Source organism: Hylobates moloch, unplaced genomic scaffold (assembly GCF_009828535.3).
Source record: "Hylobates moloch isolate HMO894 unplaced genomic scaffold, HMol_V3 SCAFFOLD_66, whole genome shotgun sequence".
Lineage (NCBI taxonomy): Eukaryota > Metazoa > Chordata > Mammalia > Primates > Hylobatidae > Hylobates > Hylobates moloch.
The window spans coordinates 157386-177061 of NW_026652341.1; the positions used below are offsets into that span (position 1 = coordinate 157386).

The 19676-nt window shown below is 40.7% G+C and overlaps 1 protein-coding gene across 1 annotated transcript; it reads left to right on the forward strand.

The window, feature by feature from the left end:
- The first annotated feature begins 426 nt into the window (after positions 1-426).
- LOC116463803 (large ribosomal subunit protein uL24-like) lies at positions 427-925 on the forward strand. Its single transcript, XM_032147066.3, has one exon. The coding sequence runs from the start codon at positions 457-459 to the stop codon at positions 886-888; it is 432 nt and encodes a 143-aa protein (XP_032002957.1). The 5' UTR covers positions 427-456; the 3' UTR covers positions 889-925.
- Positions 926-19676: the final 18751 nt, after the last annotated feature.

Consider the following 19676-nt stretch of genomic DNA (forward strand, 5'->3'; position numbering starts at 1 on the left):
CAAGAGCGAGACCTTTGGTGCCATTTTAAAACAATCTCTCAGATTATGATTTTATTTTTATAACTTTTATTTGAGCACTTTATGAATCATTTTATCAAATTATGAACACCACTGCCCATAAAGTTAAGCAATCAAGCAAATTTAAAGATCCAATTTCAAGAATATTTAAAATATTATAAGAATATAAGAATATTTAGGAAAAGCTAAATATGTTCAGAAAAATGGATAATATCTCAATTGCTATGTAGGAAAATAACTATAGCATATCAAAATTTACGTCTTTACCACCCTTTGTCTATGATAAACATTAAGAAGGAACAAAAGTGAATAACTTGACAATGTGAATACCTACACTCACTATTGCTACTGTTAATCCTATTCTGGAAGTTAGTTGATAGAAAATGCTCCATCCGTCTCTTCCCTTTTGCGGCCATCACCGAAGCGGGAGCGGCCAAAATGAAGTTTAATCCCTTTGTGACTTCCGACCGAAGCAAGAATCGCAAAAGGCATTTCAATGCACCTTCCCACATTCAAAGGAAGATTATGTCTTCCCCTCTTTCCAAGGAGCTGAGACAGAAGTACAACATGCAATCCATGCCCATCCGAAAGGATGATGAAGTTCAGGTTGTACGAGGACACGATAAAGGTCAGCAAATTGGCAAAGTAGTCCAGGTTTACAGGAAGAAATATGTTATCTACATTGAACGGGTGCAGCAGGAAAAGCCTAATGGCACAACTGTCCACGTTGGCATTCACCCCAGCAAGGTGGTTATCACTAGGCTAAAACTGGACAAAGACCGCAAAAAGATCCTTGAACGGAAAGCCAAATCTCACCAAGTAGGAAAGGAAAAGGGCAAATACAAGGAAGAAACAATTGAGAAGATGTAGGAATAAAGTAATCCTATATACAAGCTTTGATTAAAACTTGAAACAAAGAAAAAAAAAAAAAAGAAAATGCTCCATCCATGAAAACACAAATGCCATCAAAAAGAGTAATTTTACAATAATTCAGGTGATTCATTCATAAATTTTGTAGATTTTGATATATAAGCCAGAGGCTATGATCATTTATCTCACTACTCCAGAAGGATAGCATGAAAATGTTTGTATCTAATGTGATGATTTAGATGGTGGCAAAATATAAAATAAATACACGGGCATCAATTGTATGTCTATTAATTTTCCATCACGATAGACAGTAATAAAACAGAATGGAAAAAGACACTACTCAGTACTTCATAGCCCAGAGCAGTGTTTCCCAAGATGTTGACTCCACGCAAGGCTTCCCGACTAGAAATCTCAGAACACAGGCCCAGGAAGCTCCCATTTAACCATTTTAAACCAGCCCCAGATGCTTCTTTTGCTCTCTAAAATTTTAGAGTCCCTGATGTTGTAAGTAAGAGGAGACACTGTGTGAACTTGAGCAAATTATGACACCAATTCAGGCTTCAGTTTCCTTATCTGCAAAAGAAGAAGAACGATCATACACACATTATAAGGCACTTCAGAAGAACAAATAAAATAATGTAGGTGAGGGGTTTGTGATCTGCCTGGTGCAGAGCAAGTACTCAATTTTCATTCAATAATACTAGTATCAAATATTAAAAGAAAGTGATAAAGTATGCAAAAATAAGCTTCAGAAAGAATATTCAGGACTTAAGTGAAGAAAACAAAAATGAAATGAAATACTTTTTAAAATCACATAAATTGAGAGGCAAACTATGTTTCTACCAGGAGTGGTGGGGAACAAAAGGAGAATGCAACATTGTAAAGAAATCACTTTTTCGAAATTGATTTTTAAATGTCAAGTAGCTCTATGCAAAATATCAAAAGGACACTTTTCATAACACACCACAATGCTAAGGGTCATCTTGAAGAACATGTAGAAAAAATTATCCACCCTCCGCCCTGACATGCAGAAGGAAGCACCTTGAGAGCCACTTTCATTGTTAGACATCATAATGCATTATCACAATATCTTTAACAGAATAGTACTACTATTAAAAGGGCAGGGACGTCACTGAAACCAAGGAGAAAATACAGAAATCTATCCAAGTTATTCAAGATAACTTAGACTATGATAGAGTTGCATTTGAGGTCAATGGAAAAAATAGGAATTATTTAATAAATGGTAATTACATTATTAATTAGAAAAAAATAAGGTTGCTCCAAATTTATTTCCAAATGAATTAAAGACTAAAATTAAACTATAAAAGAGGAAAACTGGAGTATATAGAATAATTATTTCTTTGGAAGCATCCTGTATATTGTGTTAATAGAAGTAATCCATAAATTTAATAATTTTAGCAAGCCATGTTTGATTAGTAAAATGTAGGAAGAAATAGGCAAAATAAGAAGAAAGAGGTCATATACTATTCAGAATTTTTTTATCATAAGAGGAAGACGAGCCAAGCACATTCCATCAGGTGGAGAAAACATTCTGGCTAAGACAAAACTGCATCAGCACTGCTCATGATTGCCTGAGTTACTAGATATTCTCATCATGCTAATAATATAATAACTAGCAAAACTACAGTCAAATCACTCAAATGCAGTTCATATTAATCAGGAACGGAATGACAAGTAGAGCTCCAGAGATCTCTGTGGCCCAGGCCATTCTGATATCCACTCTGGCTTCACCATCTAATGGGGGCTGTGTCCACTTTCCATGCCTGCCATTGTAGTCTAAGACTTGCCCTCGGTCACCCCAGCATATTCTCATACCTCCTGAAACCATCTACTGAAACCAGACTGGTGTCATCTCACCAGCATCCAGAGCCAACACAAGATACCCATGAAAGCACTTTTCTTCCCACAGTAGGTTAGAGATATGCCCTATATCTAATACTTTGATCACCATATACACCTTGAAGAAGGTACAGTGTTTTATAGGTTTTTGGTGTGAACAAGGAGTGAGTAGGAAGGATACATATGATGGAGCTTCTCTTGTATATCAGTCTCCTAAAGGACAAATGGCATCCCCAGTTACTATAGAGGTGCAACCTTTCTAGAGGTCAGTCATACTGGGCATCAACAATTTTGGCAGTATGCCTATGTTTTTGAACCAGAAATTTCAGTTTTAGTATTTTCTATAGAAAATAATTGATGTTTTTAACTCAACAGTAAAATATAATAATAATCCCATTAAAAAGTGGGCAAAGGACATGAATAGACATTTCACAAAAGAAGAGATACAAATGGCCAACAGGTATATGAAAAAAATATTCAACATTACTAATAATCAAAGAAATGCATTCTCACATCAGTCAGAAAGGCTATTATAAAAAATAAAAAATTTAAAAAGCATAAAATAACAGGCTGGCAAGGCTGCAGAGAAGAGGGGACACATACACCATTGGTGGGAATGTAAGTGAGTTCTGCCACTATGGAAAATAGTATGGAGGTTTCTCAAAAAAAACTAAAAATAGAACTACCTTATGATTAAGCAATTCCACTATTGGGTATTTATCCAAAGGAAAAGACATCAGAATACCAAAGGTATACCTGTGCCCACAATTCACAATAGCACTATTCACAATAGCAAACATATGGAATCAACCTAAAATGAGGTATATATACAGCATGGAATACTATTTAGCCATAAAAAATGAACATAGATGGAACTGGAGGTCATTATGTTAAGTGAAATAAGTCAGACACAGAAAGACAAACATCACATGTTCTCACTTATATGTGGGAGTGAAAAAGGTTGATCTCACCGAGGGAGAGAGAGTAAAATGATAGATGCTGGAGACTGAGGAGGTTATGTCAGGGCAGAAAGGGATAAAGAAAGTTTAGTTAGGTAGAAGGTATAAGTGTGTGTGTGTGTGTGTGTGTGTGTGTGTGTGTGTGTGTGTGTGTGAGACAGAGTCTTACTCTATCGCCCAGGCTGTGGAGTGCAGTGGAGTGATTTCAGCTCACTGCAACCTCTGCCTCCCAGACCCAAGTGATCCTCTGGCCTCAGCCTCCCAAGTAGCTAGGACTACAGGCAGGCACTGCCACACCTGACTCATTTTTGTATTTTCAGTAGAGACAGGGTTTCGCCATGTTGGCCAGGCTGGTCTCAAACTCCTTACCCCAAGTGATCAGCCTACCTCGGCCTCCCAAAGTGTTGGGATTACAGGTGTGAGCCACCATGCCTGGCCAGAAGCTATAAGTTCTAATATTCAATAGCAAAATTGAGTGATTACAGTTAGCACCATGTGTTGTATATTTCAACGTAGCCAGAAGAGAACTTGAAACATTACCAATACATAGAAGCAATAAACACATGAGGTGATGGATACCCTAGATGCCCTGGCTTATTATTATACAGTCTATCCATGTAACAAAAAAAATCACATGTACCTTATACATATGTAAAATATTGTGTATCAGTTAATTTTTAATATATCTTTTTTAAAAAAGAAAATTATGTTTTTAAAGATGTATAAGACTGGCCATAGCAGGCGGGGCATGGTGGTTCACACCTGGAATCCCAGCACTTTGGGAGGCCGAGGCAGGCAAATCTTCTGAGGTTAGGAGTTCAAGACCAGCCTGACCGACATGGTGAAACCTCATCTCTACTAAAAAGACAAAAAATTAGCCGGGCATGGTGGTGCATGTCTGTAATCCCAACTACTTGGGAGGCTGAGACAGGAGAATCACTTGAACCCAGGAGGCAGAGATTGCAGTGAGCTGAGATCGCACCATCATACTCCAGACTGGGCAACAAGAGCAAAACTCTATCTCAAAAAAAAAAAAAAAAAAAAGACTGGCCATAACAATACTATTTACCATTGCAAAAACAATGCAATAGGTGTTTTATTTGTTTGTTTCTTTGTTTGTTTTGAGACAGAGTCTTACTCTGTCACCCAGGCTGGAGTGCAGTGGCACAATCTCAGCTCACTGCAACCTCCACCTCCTGAGTTCAAGCGATTGTCCTGCCTCAGCCTCCTGAGTAGCTGGGACTACAGGCACCCACCACCACACCTGGCTAATTTCTTTTTTTTTTTAATTTTTAATAGAGATGGGGTTTCACCACTTTGGCCAGGCGGTCTCGAACTCCTGACCTCAGGTGATCTGCCAAGATAGGTTGTATTTCTTTTCTTTTCATTCTTTTTTTTTTTTTTTTTTTGAAACGAAGTTTTGCTCTTGTTGCCCAGGCTGGAGTGCAATGGCGTGATCTCACTGCAACCTCCGCCTCCCGAGTTCAAGCGATTCTCCTGCCTCAGCCTCCCAAGTAGCTGGGATTACAGGCATGCACCACCACTCCCAGCTAATTTTGTATTTCTAGTAGAGATGGGGTTTCTCCATGTTGATCAGGCTGGTCGCAAACTCCCAACCTCAGGTGATCCACTCACCTCAACCTCCCAAAGTGCTGGGATTACAGGAGTGAGCCACTGCACCCGGCCTGATGGGTTGTATTTCTAATAATAGAAAACAATCCAAAAATTATGATACAGTGATAGAATATAATACTATAACATTAAAACCCGTGCTATAGCTCAAGGGTTTGTATATAGGAAAATACATAATACGCGTTGCTAATTTTACACAAATCAGGTTAACTGCTCCAAAAAACATTAAAAATGGAGTGATTTGAGTTTTTGTAAAATAAATGTGTGTGTGTGTGTGTGTGTGTGCGTGTGTGTCATAGGCCCAGTAAGTTGTAACTTTGGGTATGAAAAAAGTCAAAATCCACCCGTATTTGTTGTGCATGAGACATTAAATCGCATTAAGAAGAGTCCATTGCATTTCCCCTTATTATTTAGTTGTGTGAAAGAAAAACGGAATCTCAGGACTCCAAACTCACTATGACAAAGGGAAAGAAGGTTGGGAACTGTGTAACGCAAAAAACAACAACAACAAAAAACAAAAAAACAACTGCCTTCTGTCTTGTTCCCAAACAGAAAGCTGCAAGTTTAAAAGGCCACATATCTCCTCAGGTAGCTTCCCTCTCAAATTGCTCACATGGAAATTCCTTGTGGGCCCCTAAATTATTCAGAATACATACCCCCCTATAAAATAACCCTAAAAGATGGTTCTGTTGAATCTCACTCTGATATTGTAAATTCACAGCTCATCTTTACAGGAACCACAAAGACTAGAAATTATCACTGCCCTCCCCACCCCAGACAAATGCATATTTGACTGCTTCCTCAACTATCTTTATCTTATGTAAAATGCAGATTCACGGCCGGGCGCGGTGGCTCACGCTTGTAATCCCAGCACTTTGGGAGGCCCAGGTGGGCGGATCACAAGGTCAGGAGATCGAGACCACGGTGAAACCCCATCTCTACTAAAAATACAAAAAAAAAAAAAAAAAATAGCCGGGCGTGGTGGCGGGCGCCTGTAGTCCCAGTTACTCGGAGAGGCTGAGGCAGGAGAATGGCGTGAACCCGGGAGGCGGAGCTTGCAGTGAGCCGAGATTGCGCCACTGCACTCCAGCCTGGGCGACAGAGCGAGACTCCGTCTCAAAAAAAAAAAAAAAAAAAAAAAAATGCAGATTCACTGAGCACAGAAGACAAATCCATAATTGACTTTTCCTCTACCCTCCTTTCATGCATGAAATGTAGATTCAACGAGCGTCAATCAAAGCCTCACAAGAATGCAACCACTCTCCTCATTGGCCTCCCTCTCCCTTTTTTTCTGTCCCTCTTCCCCACCTGCTGGCTCTTTCCTCTTTAAACACTGAAGTCCTGAAAACTGTGGGAAAGGCAGGGATCACACACCCTCTGGTGATTTCTGTTTACTTTTCCAGGGTGTGTCCTCAACCTTGGCCAAATAAACCTCAAAATCAATTGAGACATGCCTGGGAGCAAAAGAGAGAAGTTTTTTGATATTTTCAAAACTATTCCAAAAATTGCAAGTGTACTGAACATGTAAAGTCATTTTACTTGTCATTATTCCCTAAACAATACAACAACTACTTACATAGCATTGACATTGTGTTAGGTATTATAAGCAATCTAGAGGTGATTTAAAGCATTTGGGAAGATGTACATAGGTTATATGAAAATAATACACCACTTTATACCAGGGACTTCAGCATCCATGGACTGTGGTGTCTTGGAAAGGTCCTGGGTTTCTTTTGGTTTACATTAGCAATTCAGGTTCTTATTTTAGAGGAAGACTGGAACATAAATTTTGTCTGGCTTGGCACAGACTAAGAAATAAATAACTCAAAATTATGTTGGGAAGATGTCAATCATAACAATTCAAAAATTATGAGAGAGGAATGGTGAAATTTGTAAAGGAGCCAAGGGAGAAGACAAGGAGAAAAATCTCTTTATTCTGTTTTGATGTTCAGCATCATAAAAAAACAAAAAATATTTGCCCACTTTTTAATGGGGGTTATTTTGTGTTTTTCTTGTAAATTTGTTTAAGTTCCTTGTAGATTCTAGATATTAGACCTTTGTGAGATTGCAAATATTTTCTCCCATTCTGTAGGTTGTCTGTTCTCTCTGATAATAGAAGACATTTATGCAGCCAACAAACATATGAAAAAAAGCTCAATATCACTGATTATTAGGGAAATGCAAATCAAAACCACAATGAGACACCATCTCACACCAGTAAGAATGGCAATTAAAAAGTCAAGAAATAACAGATGTTGGTGAGGTCATGGAGAAATAGGAATGCTTTTACACCGTTGGTGGGAATGTAAGTTAGTTCAACCTTTGTGGAAGACAGTGTGGCGGTTTGTCAAAGACCTAGAGGCAGAAATACCATTTGACCCAGCAATCCCCTTATTGGGTATATACCCAAAGGAATAGAAATCATTCTATTGTAAAGATACACGCATGCGTATGTTCATTGCAGCACTGTTCATAATAGCAGACAGGGACTCAACCCACATGCCCATCGATGATAGACTGGATCAAAAAAATGTGGTACATGTACACCATGGTATACTATGCAGCCTTAAAAAGGAAAAAGATCATGTCCTTTTCAGGTACATGGATGGAGCTGGAAGCCATTATGCTCAGCAAACTAATGCAGGAACAGAAAACCAAACACCACGTGCTCTCATTCATAAGTGGAAGCTGAACAATGAGGACACATTGACACAGGGAGGGGAACATCACACACCAGGGCCTGTTGGGATTTGGGGGTAGGGGGAGGGAGAGCATTCAAATAAATAGCTAATGCATGCGGGCTTAATGCCTAGGTGATGGGTTGATGGGTGCAGCAAACCACCATGGCACATGTTTACCTATGTGACAAACCTGCAGGTCCTGCACATGTATCCCAGAACTTAAAACAAAATTAAGTTAGACTCAAAAACAAACAAACAACCAAACAAAACTTCTAGTGGGCTGAAAGAACCATGTGAGAAGCCCACCACAGGGCCCTACCAGACATGCCCTGTGAGAGAGGTAGGAGAACCAACTCCTATCCTAGCGATGGGCGGTTTCAGCCACAGGACAGCTGGTGCTAAAACTCCTGACCCAGCCCTGCTGCAGACGCCCTCCTCCTACTCCACAGGTGGCACTGAGAAGGCCTTGGAAGAGGTACTGGGAGATGGCAAGTCCATGAGGGGGTGACTGTGTGTGTGCACATGTGGGCTTGTGTGTGTGCACATGTGTGTCTTGTGCATCTGTGTGGGAACGTGCTTGTGTATATGCACTGACAGAGCTTTGTGGTGAAGCATTTCACGACAATGCAAGAGCAAAAGAGAGAAACAAAAAACATTAACAGCCACTTTCTTGGAATAGTTGAATTAAGGGTGATTTTGCTTGCTTACTTGTTTAGAATTTATTTTTCTGTGTTTTGGAGAAAAGTTTGGAGTGATGCCAACACCACCAGGAATGACTCTCCCCACTCCTTTCAGGCAGCACATGTCAGAGATAAAAATTAGAGCTTTCTTTTCATCATCAGTTCCCAAAATGGTTGAGGCAGCTTTTGGGCAAACAGTTTGTACTGTTTCTTTTCTCTCTCTCTCTCTCTCTCTCTGCATCTTGTGAGTTTTTTTTTTTCCTTTCTGCAGAGCTGTTTTGGGGGAACAGTCATCATTTTTGCTGACTGCTTTCTGGAATTGAATCCTTTTGGAGAAATCCCAGAGAGAGATAAGGCTCTAGGTTTTCATTTCAATAAATTACACAGGTTCTGGAAATATAGAGTCGGAACATCCATCCACCCCCTGCTGCCATGAGTGTGGGCGCACAATGCCAGGAGGACATTCCCTGAAGTACTTTTTGTGCCCCTGGCCCTGCCTTCTGCCCTGATTTTGAGGAATCAGGTCTGAGGAAGACTGTGGGGAGGGAGGTGCTGTTCTGTACACAGCAACGACAGGAGAATTCCCATACCGACCAGCCGTGCTGACTCGGATTTCGAACATTTCTCCTTGTTTTGTTTTTCACCTTTAAATGAGTATTGGGAAGTTACATGAATGCTCCAAACAGTAAAAAGGTAAAGTCAAAATAAAATTGGATGTGAGAGGCTTTAGTTTCCCTCATATCAGCCCTGGGTCTTTTTTTTTTTTTTTTTTTTTTAAGACAGTGTGGCCCACGCTGTAGTGCAATGGTACAACCTCGGCTCACTGCAACCTCCACCTCCCGAGTTCAAGTGATTCTCCTGTCTCAGCCTCCCGAGTTGCTGGGATCACAGGCACCCACCACCATGCCCGGCAATTTTTGTATTTTTAGTAGAGACCGGTTTTCTCCATGTTGGTCAGGCTGTTCTTGAACTCCTAACCTTAGGTGATCCTCTAGCCTCTGCCTCCCAAAGTGCTGGGATTGCAGGCGTGAGCCACGCGCTGGGCCGCCCTGGGTCTCTGTAATAAGAAATAATCAGAATTGTGGTTAAAGTGGCAGAACACAGATTTACAAGACCTCAATCCACAAGGACAAAAAATGTAAGAAAGAACAGTCAAAAACAGTTTTCAATCTGTACTTTGGAAACTAAACGTGGATGGAGCTCTTAGAGCCAACAGAGGGGAGCAGGGAGGGGCCCACAGCCAAGTCCTTGACTAGGGGACCCTGGAGTGGAATTCGGCCAGTCTCACAGAAGCCCCAGATGCCGCACCTGTGTGCAGCAGGAGCTCAAAGGCGGGGACAGCAAGGAACCTGAGAGAGGGACCACTGTGCACGGAACTTGCGGATCCAGAGTAGCCCCGGCTCGGGGCCTGCCTTTCCCGTGCAGTGGGAACAGGTTAGTGGCCTATAACCTGGAAAAACCCAATCCATGAAAATACAAGGAATTAGTGAACGTTCACAAATGGAACTGGAGAAAATTCACCAGCCACGGGCCTGTCCCTGCTCTTGCACCCCACCTTTACCCCACTCCACTTGAGTCACAGATTGAAGAATAAGATTGTTTGTTTGTTTGTTTGTTTGTTTGTTTTGAGATAGAGTCTCGCTCTGTCGCCCAGGCTGGAGTGCAGTGGTGCGATCTGGGCTCACTGCAAACTCCGCCTCCCAGGTTCAAGTGATTCTTCTGCTTCAGCCTCTGGAGTAGCTGGGATTACTAAAGTAGTGTGCACCGCCATGCCCTGCTAATTTTTGTATTTTTAGTAGAGTCGGGGTTTTGCCATGTTGGCCAGGCTGGTCTCAAACTCCTGACCTCAGGTGATCTGCCCAAAGCGCTGAGATTACAGGCATGAGCCACCGGGCCTGGCCAAGAATAAGGTGATTTACTGTTGTATAGGCAATAAGTGTGAATCAAGGATACTTTTAAAAACTCATAGGTGAGCCCGGGCGTGGTGGCTGAGATCAGCCTGTACAACACAGAGAGACACCATCTCTACAAATTAAAATTAAAACTTTAGACAGGTGTAGTGGCTCATGCCTGTAATCCCAGCACTTAGGGACGCCAAGGTGGGAGGGCTGCTTGCAGCCAGGAGTTTGAGACCAGCATGGGTAACCTGTCTCCCCGCAAAATTTAAAAATTGGCCTGGCATGGCCCTACTCCCAGCTACTTACGAGTCTGAGGTGGGAGGATCACTTGAGCCTGTGATTTGGTACAATAAGCCGTGATCACAGCACTGCACTCCAGCCTGGGTGACAGTGGGAGACCCAATCTCAAAAAAAAAAAAAGAGCCTGATAGATGAGTTAGCAGATGGTTAATTTAAAAACATAATTAGGAGTGCTATAAAGGAAAACTCTAGAATGGTAATACAAGTTTGCTACCAAATGAAATAATTTTTAAAAAGCAAAGACACCTCAAAGAGACAAATATCGCAGTAAAATACACACACACGCGCACCCCTAACTGAATTCTGCCAACAATCACATGACCTCGGAAGAGGACCCCAAGCTCAAGAAAGGAACCAGCCCAACCAGTACCCTGTTTGCAGCCAGCCAACCTATGCTTGTACTCCTGATCCACAGAAACTATGAAGATAAATGTGTGGTGTCTTATGCCACAAAGTTTGTGATGATTTGTTACACAGAAATAGAAAATGAATGCAGTAGTGTGCAGGAAAAAGTAAAATAAAGTAGAAGTGATATTATTCAGTGCACAGAAAATGCCATTAATATTCTTGGAGTAGAGATATTAGATTATGTGGGAGGCAGTTACGCAGAATTAGAGAAATCAATTAATTAATCAATCAACAAATAAGAGGTAAGGGATATTAATACCAAGAATATGTTAAGAATTTTATAAGAAAGAAATATGAAGCACATGGCTCAAAAATATATTTTAACAATATTATAAATACTGATATTGATTTAGCCATACATTGAAATGTAACTATGTTAGGTGGTATTGTTGTCCAAGAGCAACATGGGAACTTAATATACTATGTCTAATATTAATAAATCAACAAAAAGGAAAGAATAAGGCTTTTTTATAAACATGGAGATATATTGGTGAAGTGGGCTAGAGGAGTTGAGGCTGCCTACCTCTTGGGAACAGTTCCGGGTGGTGGAAAGAGATGAAATGAAGAATAGCTGGCCCTCTGTATCCATGGGTTCTACATCTGTGGATTCAACCATTTTCAAAATCTTCAAAAAAAAGCTTTTTGATATTTTCAAAAATATTCCAAAAATTGCATGTGTACCAAACATGTGAAGTCATTTTTTCTTGTCATTATTCCCTAAACAATACAATATAACAGCTATTTACCTAGCATCGACATTGTGTTAGGTATTATAAGTAATCTAGAGATGATTTAAGGCATTTGGGAGAATGTGCATAGGTTATATGCAAATAATACACCTCTTTACACCAGGGACTTGAGCGTCTGTGGACTGTGGTGTCTGGGAAGGTCCTGGAACCAATCCCCCACGGGTAATGAGGGAGACTGTACTACTATTTTTTGTGATAAGACATTTGACACTTTAACTGTATAAAGATAAATTCCTCATTACATTTGGGGTCAAGCAGTAGTGGACTGGAGCCACCTCATAAGGGTTTATTTTCATGGTTGACATCTTCAGGGATCTTGGTGCCAGTTAATAAAGGGTGTCATTATTAAAATTGAATGACATAACTTTAAAATTAAATAAATTACACTTAAAAGGTAATACATACTCAAAACTCATCTTTTTTTTTTTTGAGACAGAGTCTCGCTCTGTCACCCAGGCTGGAGTGCAGTGGCGCGATCTCGGCTCACTGCAAGCTCCGCCTCCCGGGTTCACGCCATTCTCCTGCCTCAGCCTCTCCGAGTAGCTGGGACTACAGGCGCCCGCCACCACGCCCGGCTAATTTTTTGTATGATTTTAGTAGAGACGGGGTTTCACCGTGGTCTCGATCTCCTGACCTCGTGATCTGCCCGCCTCGGCCTCCCAAAGTGCTGGGATTACAAGCGTGATCCACCACGCCCAGCCAAAACTCATCATTTTCTAATTGTTTTACTTCCTTTTCCTATTTGAGGCTATTTATGTCTATTGCATTTTACGATGGACGTAACGATGTGCTACCGTGCATTTTTTCCCACCTTCTCACTCACTAATGTCATGTTGGTAGACTACACTGACCACAGTGGAAGTATTTACAGCATGGAAATTAGCAAGTGCTTCAAGTCAAAGCTTGATTTATTGTATTTTATTGCCTAAACATCATAAATTGATGGACACAATGTTAATATTGAAGATTAAACCTAAACTTGTGCCATATTCATAGTGGCTACATTGTGAATAGCACAAACAGTCTTGAAAAATATTCTTCCAGTATTTGAGAATTGTTATCCAATTTAGCAAAGATGTTGCTCCTAGACAAATGAGTGAAGTTCCAACATATGTTTTCACAGTTTCACTTTTGTCTTACTTGTTAATGTCAACCACCATTCATATCAGAACTGTATTAATTTACAACTGTAACCATAGGCTGGCTATGGATACAAGACTTTGACTGACTATCCCTGAAAAGCCTTCTGTGACAATCAGTTAACTACTTAGAATTTGCGGTAAAGAATGTTGTATAATTTACTATTATTTGTAAATTGAATGCTACACATCATTTATATCAGTAAAATCTAGAATAAAGTTATATATATATATATACAGACACATATAGATTGTGTATATATAAACACCCAAAGCAGTTGTTAAAATGTACTAGCACGCTGGCGGGTTAAAATATAATTTATTGAGTTCTATTCCAAGAATTCTGTGTTCCCTTATTTATTTCTAGAATTACATATATTTTGAAATAAATTTTAAATAAATTGGTACCACCTTTTTCAGAATTAAAAACCACAAGACTCTAGATTAAAAGTGGCCCCCGAAGATCAAACATAATAATGAATGCTGGCGCAGACAAAGACTTTACAGGCAATTTGCCTCATTCTTCAAGAACCTTAGAATATGCAAAATTTTAATCAAATAATTATACATTTAAATATATTTCACAAGGGAAATTATCATACAAGTGAGCACTATTTATAAAATAAGATGCTAATATTATTTGCAAAAGCAAAAATTAAAAGAAATTAAATATTTAAATCTAATATTTAAAGTAATTATATTGTGTAGTAAAGTACTTTGTAACTAACAGATTCTCAGATCAATTTTATGAAATTATATACATTTATAACATATTAACAGTGCATAAAATAATATATAAACATCTCAAATATGCAAAGAAAAAATTTTTTGAAAAATATCAGCGTGTTAACTCTTATCATTAGAATGTATGGTTATTTTTATTTTTGCTACTTTTCACGTGTCTGTGATTACTGAATTTCTCCAACAGCACTTTCATAATGAATAAATATAAGGATAACAGAAAAATTATGAAAAGAAATTGAATAGACCTTTATTTGACCTTTGAAGAAAGAGGTACTTGCTGTATTTAGAAACCCTGAAATTATGAAATAAATGAGTAGGCAAAGGACATAAGCTTCTTACAAAATAATATTATATCATAAACCAATGTATGGCAAAATGCTCAATCATAGCAAAAAAGAAAAACAGTATAAAATTAGTAGAGAATAAGATATGGAGGGACAAATTAAAGAAAAATGATAATTTTAAAATGTTTGGCCTTGGATGCAGTGGTTCATGCCTGTAATCCCAGCACTTTTGGAGGCTGAGGTGGGAGGATCATTTGAGGCCAGGAGTTCAAGACCAGCCTGGGCAACATAGCAAGACCCTGTCTCTACAAAAGATTTTAAAATGTTTAAATAAATTTTTTTTAAATTTTTGAATTGGATTATAAACTGGAATGAAGGCTTTGAGAGTATACATAGACTATATATATATATAATTATGCATAGTGTTTGTGTATGTATATATACACACACACTGCATGTATACATATGCCTGTTTTCCCATTACTATTCACTGATTGAAGAACTTCAGTTCTAGATTTCTGTACTAAGCAACCAACCCAAAACAGATGAAGCTTTTCTCACAATGTAAACTACTAGAGAAAAACAGGAAAATAGTAGGATAATCATACACCCATACCCACACCCACCCACCCACACGCACACGCAGCCACATACTGACATATTATGGAAATATTATCCACCCAGTTACAATTTTATTTAAAATTTTTATTAAAAATGTTTATATCTGGATAGGAAAAAGCATACAGTATCATATGAAGTGAAATGCAAAGTACAAAATTGTACAACTGTGTAAATGAAAATAATTAATATTTATTAAATACTATGTATTAAGCACCATTCTCTGTGCTTTATGCATTTAACTTTGTTTAATCCTTCACAACTCTATGAGTAGGTGTCAGTATTATCCCAATTTTATAGATGATGGAACTTCATAAATTAAAAATTCCGTATAAAAATTGAAATGAAATATAACAAAATGTTAACAAAAATTTTAGATTATAGGTGATGTTTTCTATGTTTATTTTTCTGAATTTTTGTATTCCCCTAAATGGACACTATTGTTTATATTATTGGAATACAAAGCAATGCATTTTAATTTTTTTTTTTTTTAAGATGGAATCTTTTTTTTTTTTTTTTTTTTTTTTTTTGAGACGGAGTCTGGCTCTGTCGCCCAGGCTGGAGTGCAGTGGCGCGATCTCAGCTCACTGCAAGCTCCGCCTCCCGGGTTCCGGCCATTCTCCTGCCTCAGCCTTTCCGAGTAGCTGGGACTACAGGCACCCGCCACCACGCCCGGCTAATTTTTGTTTGTATTTTTAGTATAGACGGGGTTTCACCGTGGTCTCGATCTGCTGACCTCGTGATCCGCCCGCCTTGGACTCCCAAAGTGCTGGGATTACAAGCGTGAGCCACCGCGCCCGGCCTTTAAGATGGAATCTTGCTCTGTCACCCAGGCTGGAGTGCAGTGGCGCAATTTTGGTTCACTGCAACCTCTGCCTTCCAGGTTCAAGGGATTCTTCTGCCTCAGCCTCCAGAGTAGCTGGGATTACAGGCGCCCACCACCACGCCTGGCTAATTTTTGTATTTTTAGTAGAGACAGGGTTTCGCCATGTTGGCCAGGCTGGTCTCGAACACCTGACCTCAGGTGATCCACCCACCTCAGCCTCCCAAAGTGCTGGGATTAGAGGAGTGAGCCACCATGCCTGGCCCGCATTTCAATTTTTTAAAATGGTCATTGGCAATAGAAACATAGATCAAAAAACAACGGGAAAATGTTCTGTCTCAGATACTAGCAACAAAAGAAAACAAATGGAGAAGCCATAAAAAGTGTAGCTGCTGATGAAAAAAATGTATGATTTGGTAAACAGAATGCCAAGAACAAGTACACAGTGAAATGTCATTTAATAAGATAGCATTCTTAGTGTATACAAATTGTGTAAAAATCCTGACCTCAGGTGATCCACCCACCACGATGAACTCCTGACCAACATGATGAAACCCTGTCTCTACTAAATACAAAAAATTACCCAGGCATGGTGGCGCATGCACCAAGTGGCCCATGCGCTACTTGGGAAGCTGAGGCAGGAGAATCACTTGAATCTGGGAGGCAGAGGTTGCAGTGAGCCGAGATTGTGTCATTGTACTCCATCCTGGGCAACAAGAGTGAAACTCCATCTCAAAAAAAAAAAAAAATCCTTAAGGTAAATCAAACAAAATAATTTCCAGATCAAGCCAAAAATAAAACTTTAAAACTCTAAAGAAAAATCCACAGTAATATGATAGAAGACTTGTCAGATTTGTATCATAGAGTGATCTTCGGTTTGAAGCAATAGAAGAAGTCACAAAGGGATAAACAAACAGATTTGAATATAAAATATTTATAAACGGTAGAAGGAAGAAAAAATAAACTAAAAAGCAACAGACTAGAAAAACACTTTAAAAAATATTACAACTGGGAAACAGTCCTATTTTTAAAGTTTAATTTTGCATTTTAATTGGATATTTATATTAACATCCCATCAGATATTTGGGAAGAGATTAAAATATTTCACACAAAATTGTGTAGAGATTTGAAAATAATAAATAAAACATTAGAAAACATGACCCTAAATAATAACCAAAATGCAAATTAGAGCAATAGCTGAGTGTCTTCTCCATGTACTTAACTAGCAAAAAATGTAGTATAAAAATGATATAAACACCCAATGAATGTTATCTTGAAACTAGATTATCGTGAAACTACCATGGCTCACTTTAAGTCTTACATTCTTTCAGGAGAAAATTCTGGCACAAAAGAACCTCACATCATTTGACTTCTTACTTTCACATATGGGACTTTGGTTTTATGTATTGATGTTAAGCCGTGAATTTCGTATCTCATGCCATTCTCACAGCCATCTGGAAAAATAGGGATTGTAGTCTCCAGGTAGCAAGATTGAGCCAAGGCTCAGAGCATCTTTAGTCATCAGAGCTTTATCTCCCCTGAGAAGACTGTTTCTTCCACCGACACCTGTGGCCGCCAAGCCCTCCAGCAGCCCCTCCGTAGCCGCAGGGGACCCGCACAGCCACGGGCACCCACTGCCTCGCGGGGTCGGCCTGCGCGCTGCCATGGACGCGTCAATCTCCGCGGCCTGGCACTGCTGGGCACTTACGCGGGTCAGGATCGGTGTCCCTAGTCCCACAGAGGGACGGGACGGAGCCAGAGGGGCCAGATGACGGGCAGCAGGTGCGGTGGGTCGCCCAGCAGCTGAGGAGCTGGCGGTAACCTGCGGCGGTGGTTTACAGCCTGCAGCTGCACCGAAGCAGGCAGAGAGGAAACCAGGGGTGTGGGCGAGAAACAGCCTGGAAGCAGCCTCCTGGGAGATGGGGAGGGAGGCAGCAACTGTGACAGCTCCTCCCAGGCTGCGTGTCCCCTGTGTTCTGGTGAGAGCCAGAGTGATCTGTAGAGGCTTGGGGTGGATGGTGAATAAGCCTCTCCAGTGACCTGCTGGAGACATCTCTGGGCCGCAGCCACACTAGCCCCCCGGGTTGCGTTCTTCTTTCTGCCTGCTCTGTGCCTGCGGTTTCCGTCCTGATCCGAGTTCTACTCTTGTTGTCCCTTGGATATCTACCTTTCCAGTATGCCGCCAAAACCAAGGGTGGTTCCAGTACCTATTTAGGAAGACTTCTTGGCAGGCCCACATTGCGACCAGACCTCCCTGAGGTCCCTGTGCAGGATTGGGAGGAGCTATGGGCGTGTATTAAACAGAATCACAGCACTTGAATGGAAGACTCTCCATTTAGCTACAACTTGCTGTTTTAGTAGAAGATAGAAGATTCCTCCATTACCACCACCACCGCCATCACCACCTTCTGCAGCGTGTCCCAGGTGGGACCAGCTTTTGCCCAGGTGCTGCTCTGGGTAGATGTTGCCGTCCGTCTGGCTGGATGCCTTCTGCCAGCAGCAACCATGAGAGAGCTGCAAACTTCTTGGGCTGGAAGGTCTCTCCCAGTGGGGGCCTCTCCCATACTTTGTGATATGGGTGTTGAGTTAGGACATTTACTGAGGTGATTTTATGGTCAGGTGTCTGGTAAATAGGAAATTCAAATAGTTTAAGAGGAAAAAAAAAAGCCTTGAACTTCCCATTTATTCCCCTGTGGGCTCTGATGACCAAACTCTATCAACAGAGGCTCTCGGGTCTCACTGAGCAAAGACAGTTTTCTAGGACTGCAGATTTATTCTCTCTCAGTTCTGAAAGCCAGAAGCCTGATCTCCAGGTGCTGGCAGCACTGATCTCCTCTGGAGGCCCTGAGGGAGAATGTAGCCCATGCTGTCTCCTGCTTCTGGTGGCTGCTGCCAATCCTTGGTTTTCCAGGCTCATGGAAGCATCACCCTGATCCACACATGGCACATGAGTCAGGGCCTCCCAGAGAAAGGAGAAAGAGAGGTATTACAAAGAACTGGCTCACGTGGTTATGGAGGCAGGCAAGTCCCAAGATCTGCAGGGTGCACTGGCAACCTGGAGACCCAGGAAAGCTGATGGTTTTGTTCTAGGCTGAATTTGAAGGCCTGGAAATCAGGAGAGCCAATCGCTGTTGTTTTTGTCCAAAGACTGACAAGTTCAAGACCCAAGAAAAGCCAATGTTTCCGTTCAGATCTGAAGGATCCCAGTTAGAAGGCAGTCAGATAGGAAGACTTCTCTCTCACTCTGCAGATCATCAGCCTTGTTCTGCTCAGACCTTCATCTGATTGGATGAGGCCCACCCATGTTAGGGAAGGCAAAGTGCTCTACTCAGTTCACCAATTTAAATGTTGATCTTATCCAATAATGTCCTCACAGAAACACCCAGGATAAGTTTTGTCCAAATATCAGTGTACCCCATGGCCCAGTCAAGTTGATGCATAAAATTAACCATCACTCGTTCCCTCTATGTGTCTGTGTCCAAAGCTCAGCTTCTTGTAAGGGCACCAGTTATTGGATTAGGGCCTGCCCTACTTTGGTATGACTGCATCTTACCTTGATTACATCTGCAAAGACCCAGCTTCCAAATAAGGTCACATATACAAGTACAGGAATTAGAACTTACGCATATTCTTGGGATTGAGGGAACACAATTCAACTCCAAATAGGTATTCGTAGTTGAAAGCTGACTTGATTTCTGGCAAATTACATCTTCATGGGGAAAGAGACCTTGACTAGAATCAGTTGAAAATTTTGTCGAGAAATAGGAGACAGAGGTCACCTATGCCTCTTTCCAGGGGTTGACGTCATAGTGAGAGGGTTGTCAATTTTAGAGATGTTAGATGAATTTAGTCTGGATGCAAAATTGTTTAGCTCCGGCCGGGCGCGGTGGCTCAAGCTTGTAATCGCAGCACTTTGGGAGGCCGAGGCGGGCGGATCACGAGGTCAGGAGATCGAGACCACGGTGAAACCCCGTCTCTACTAAAAATACAAAAAAAAAATTAGCCGGGCGTGG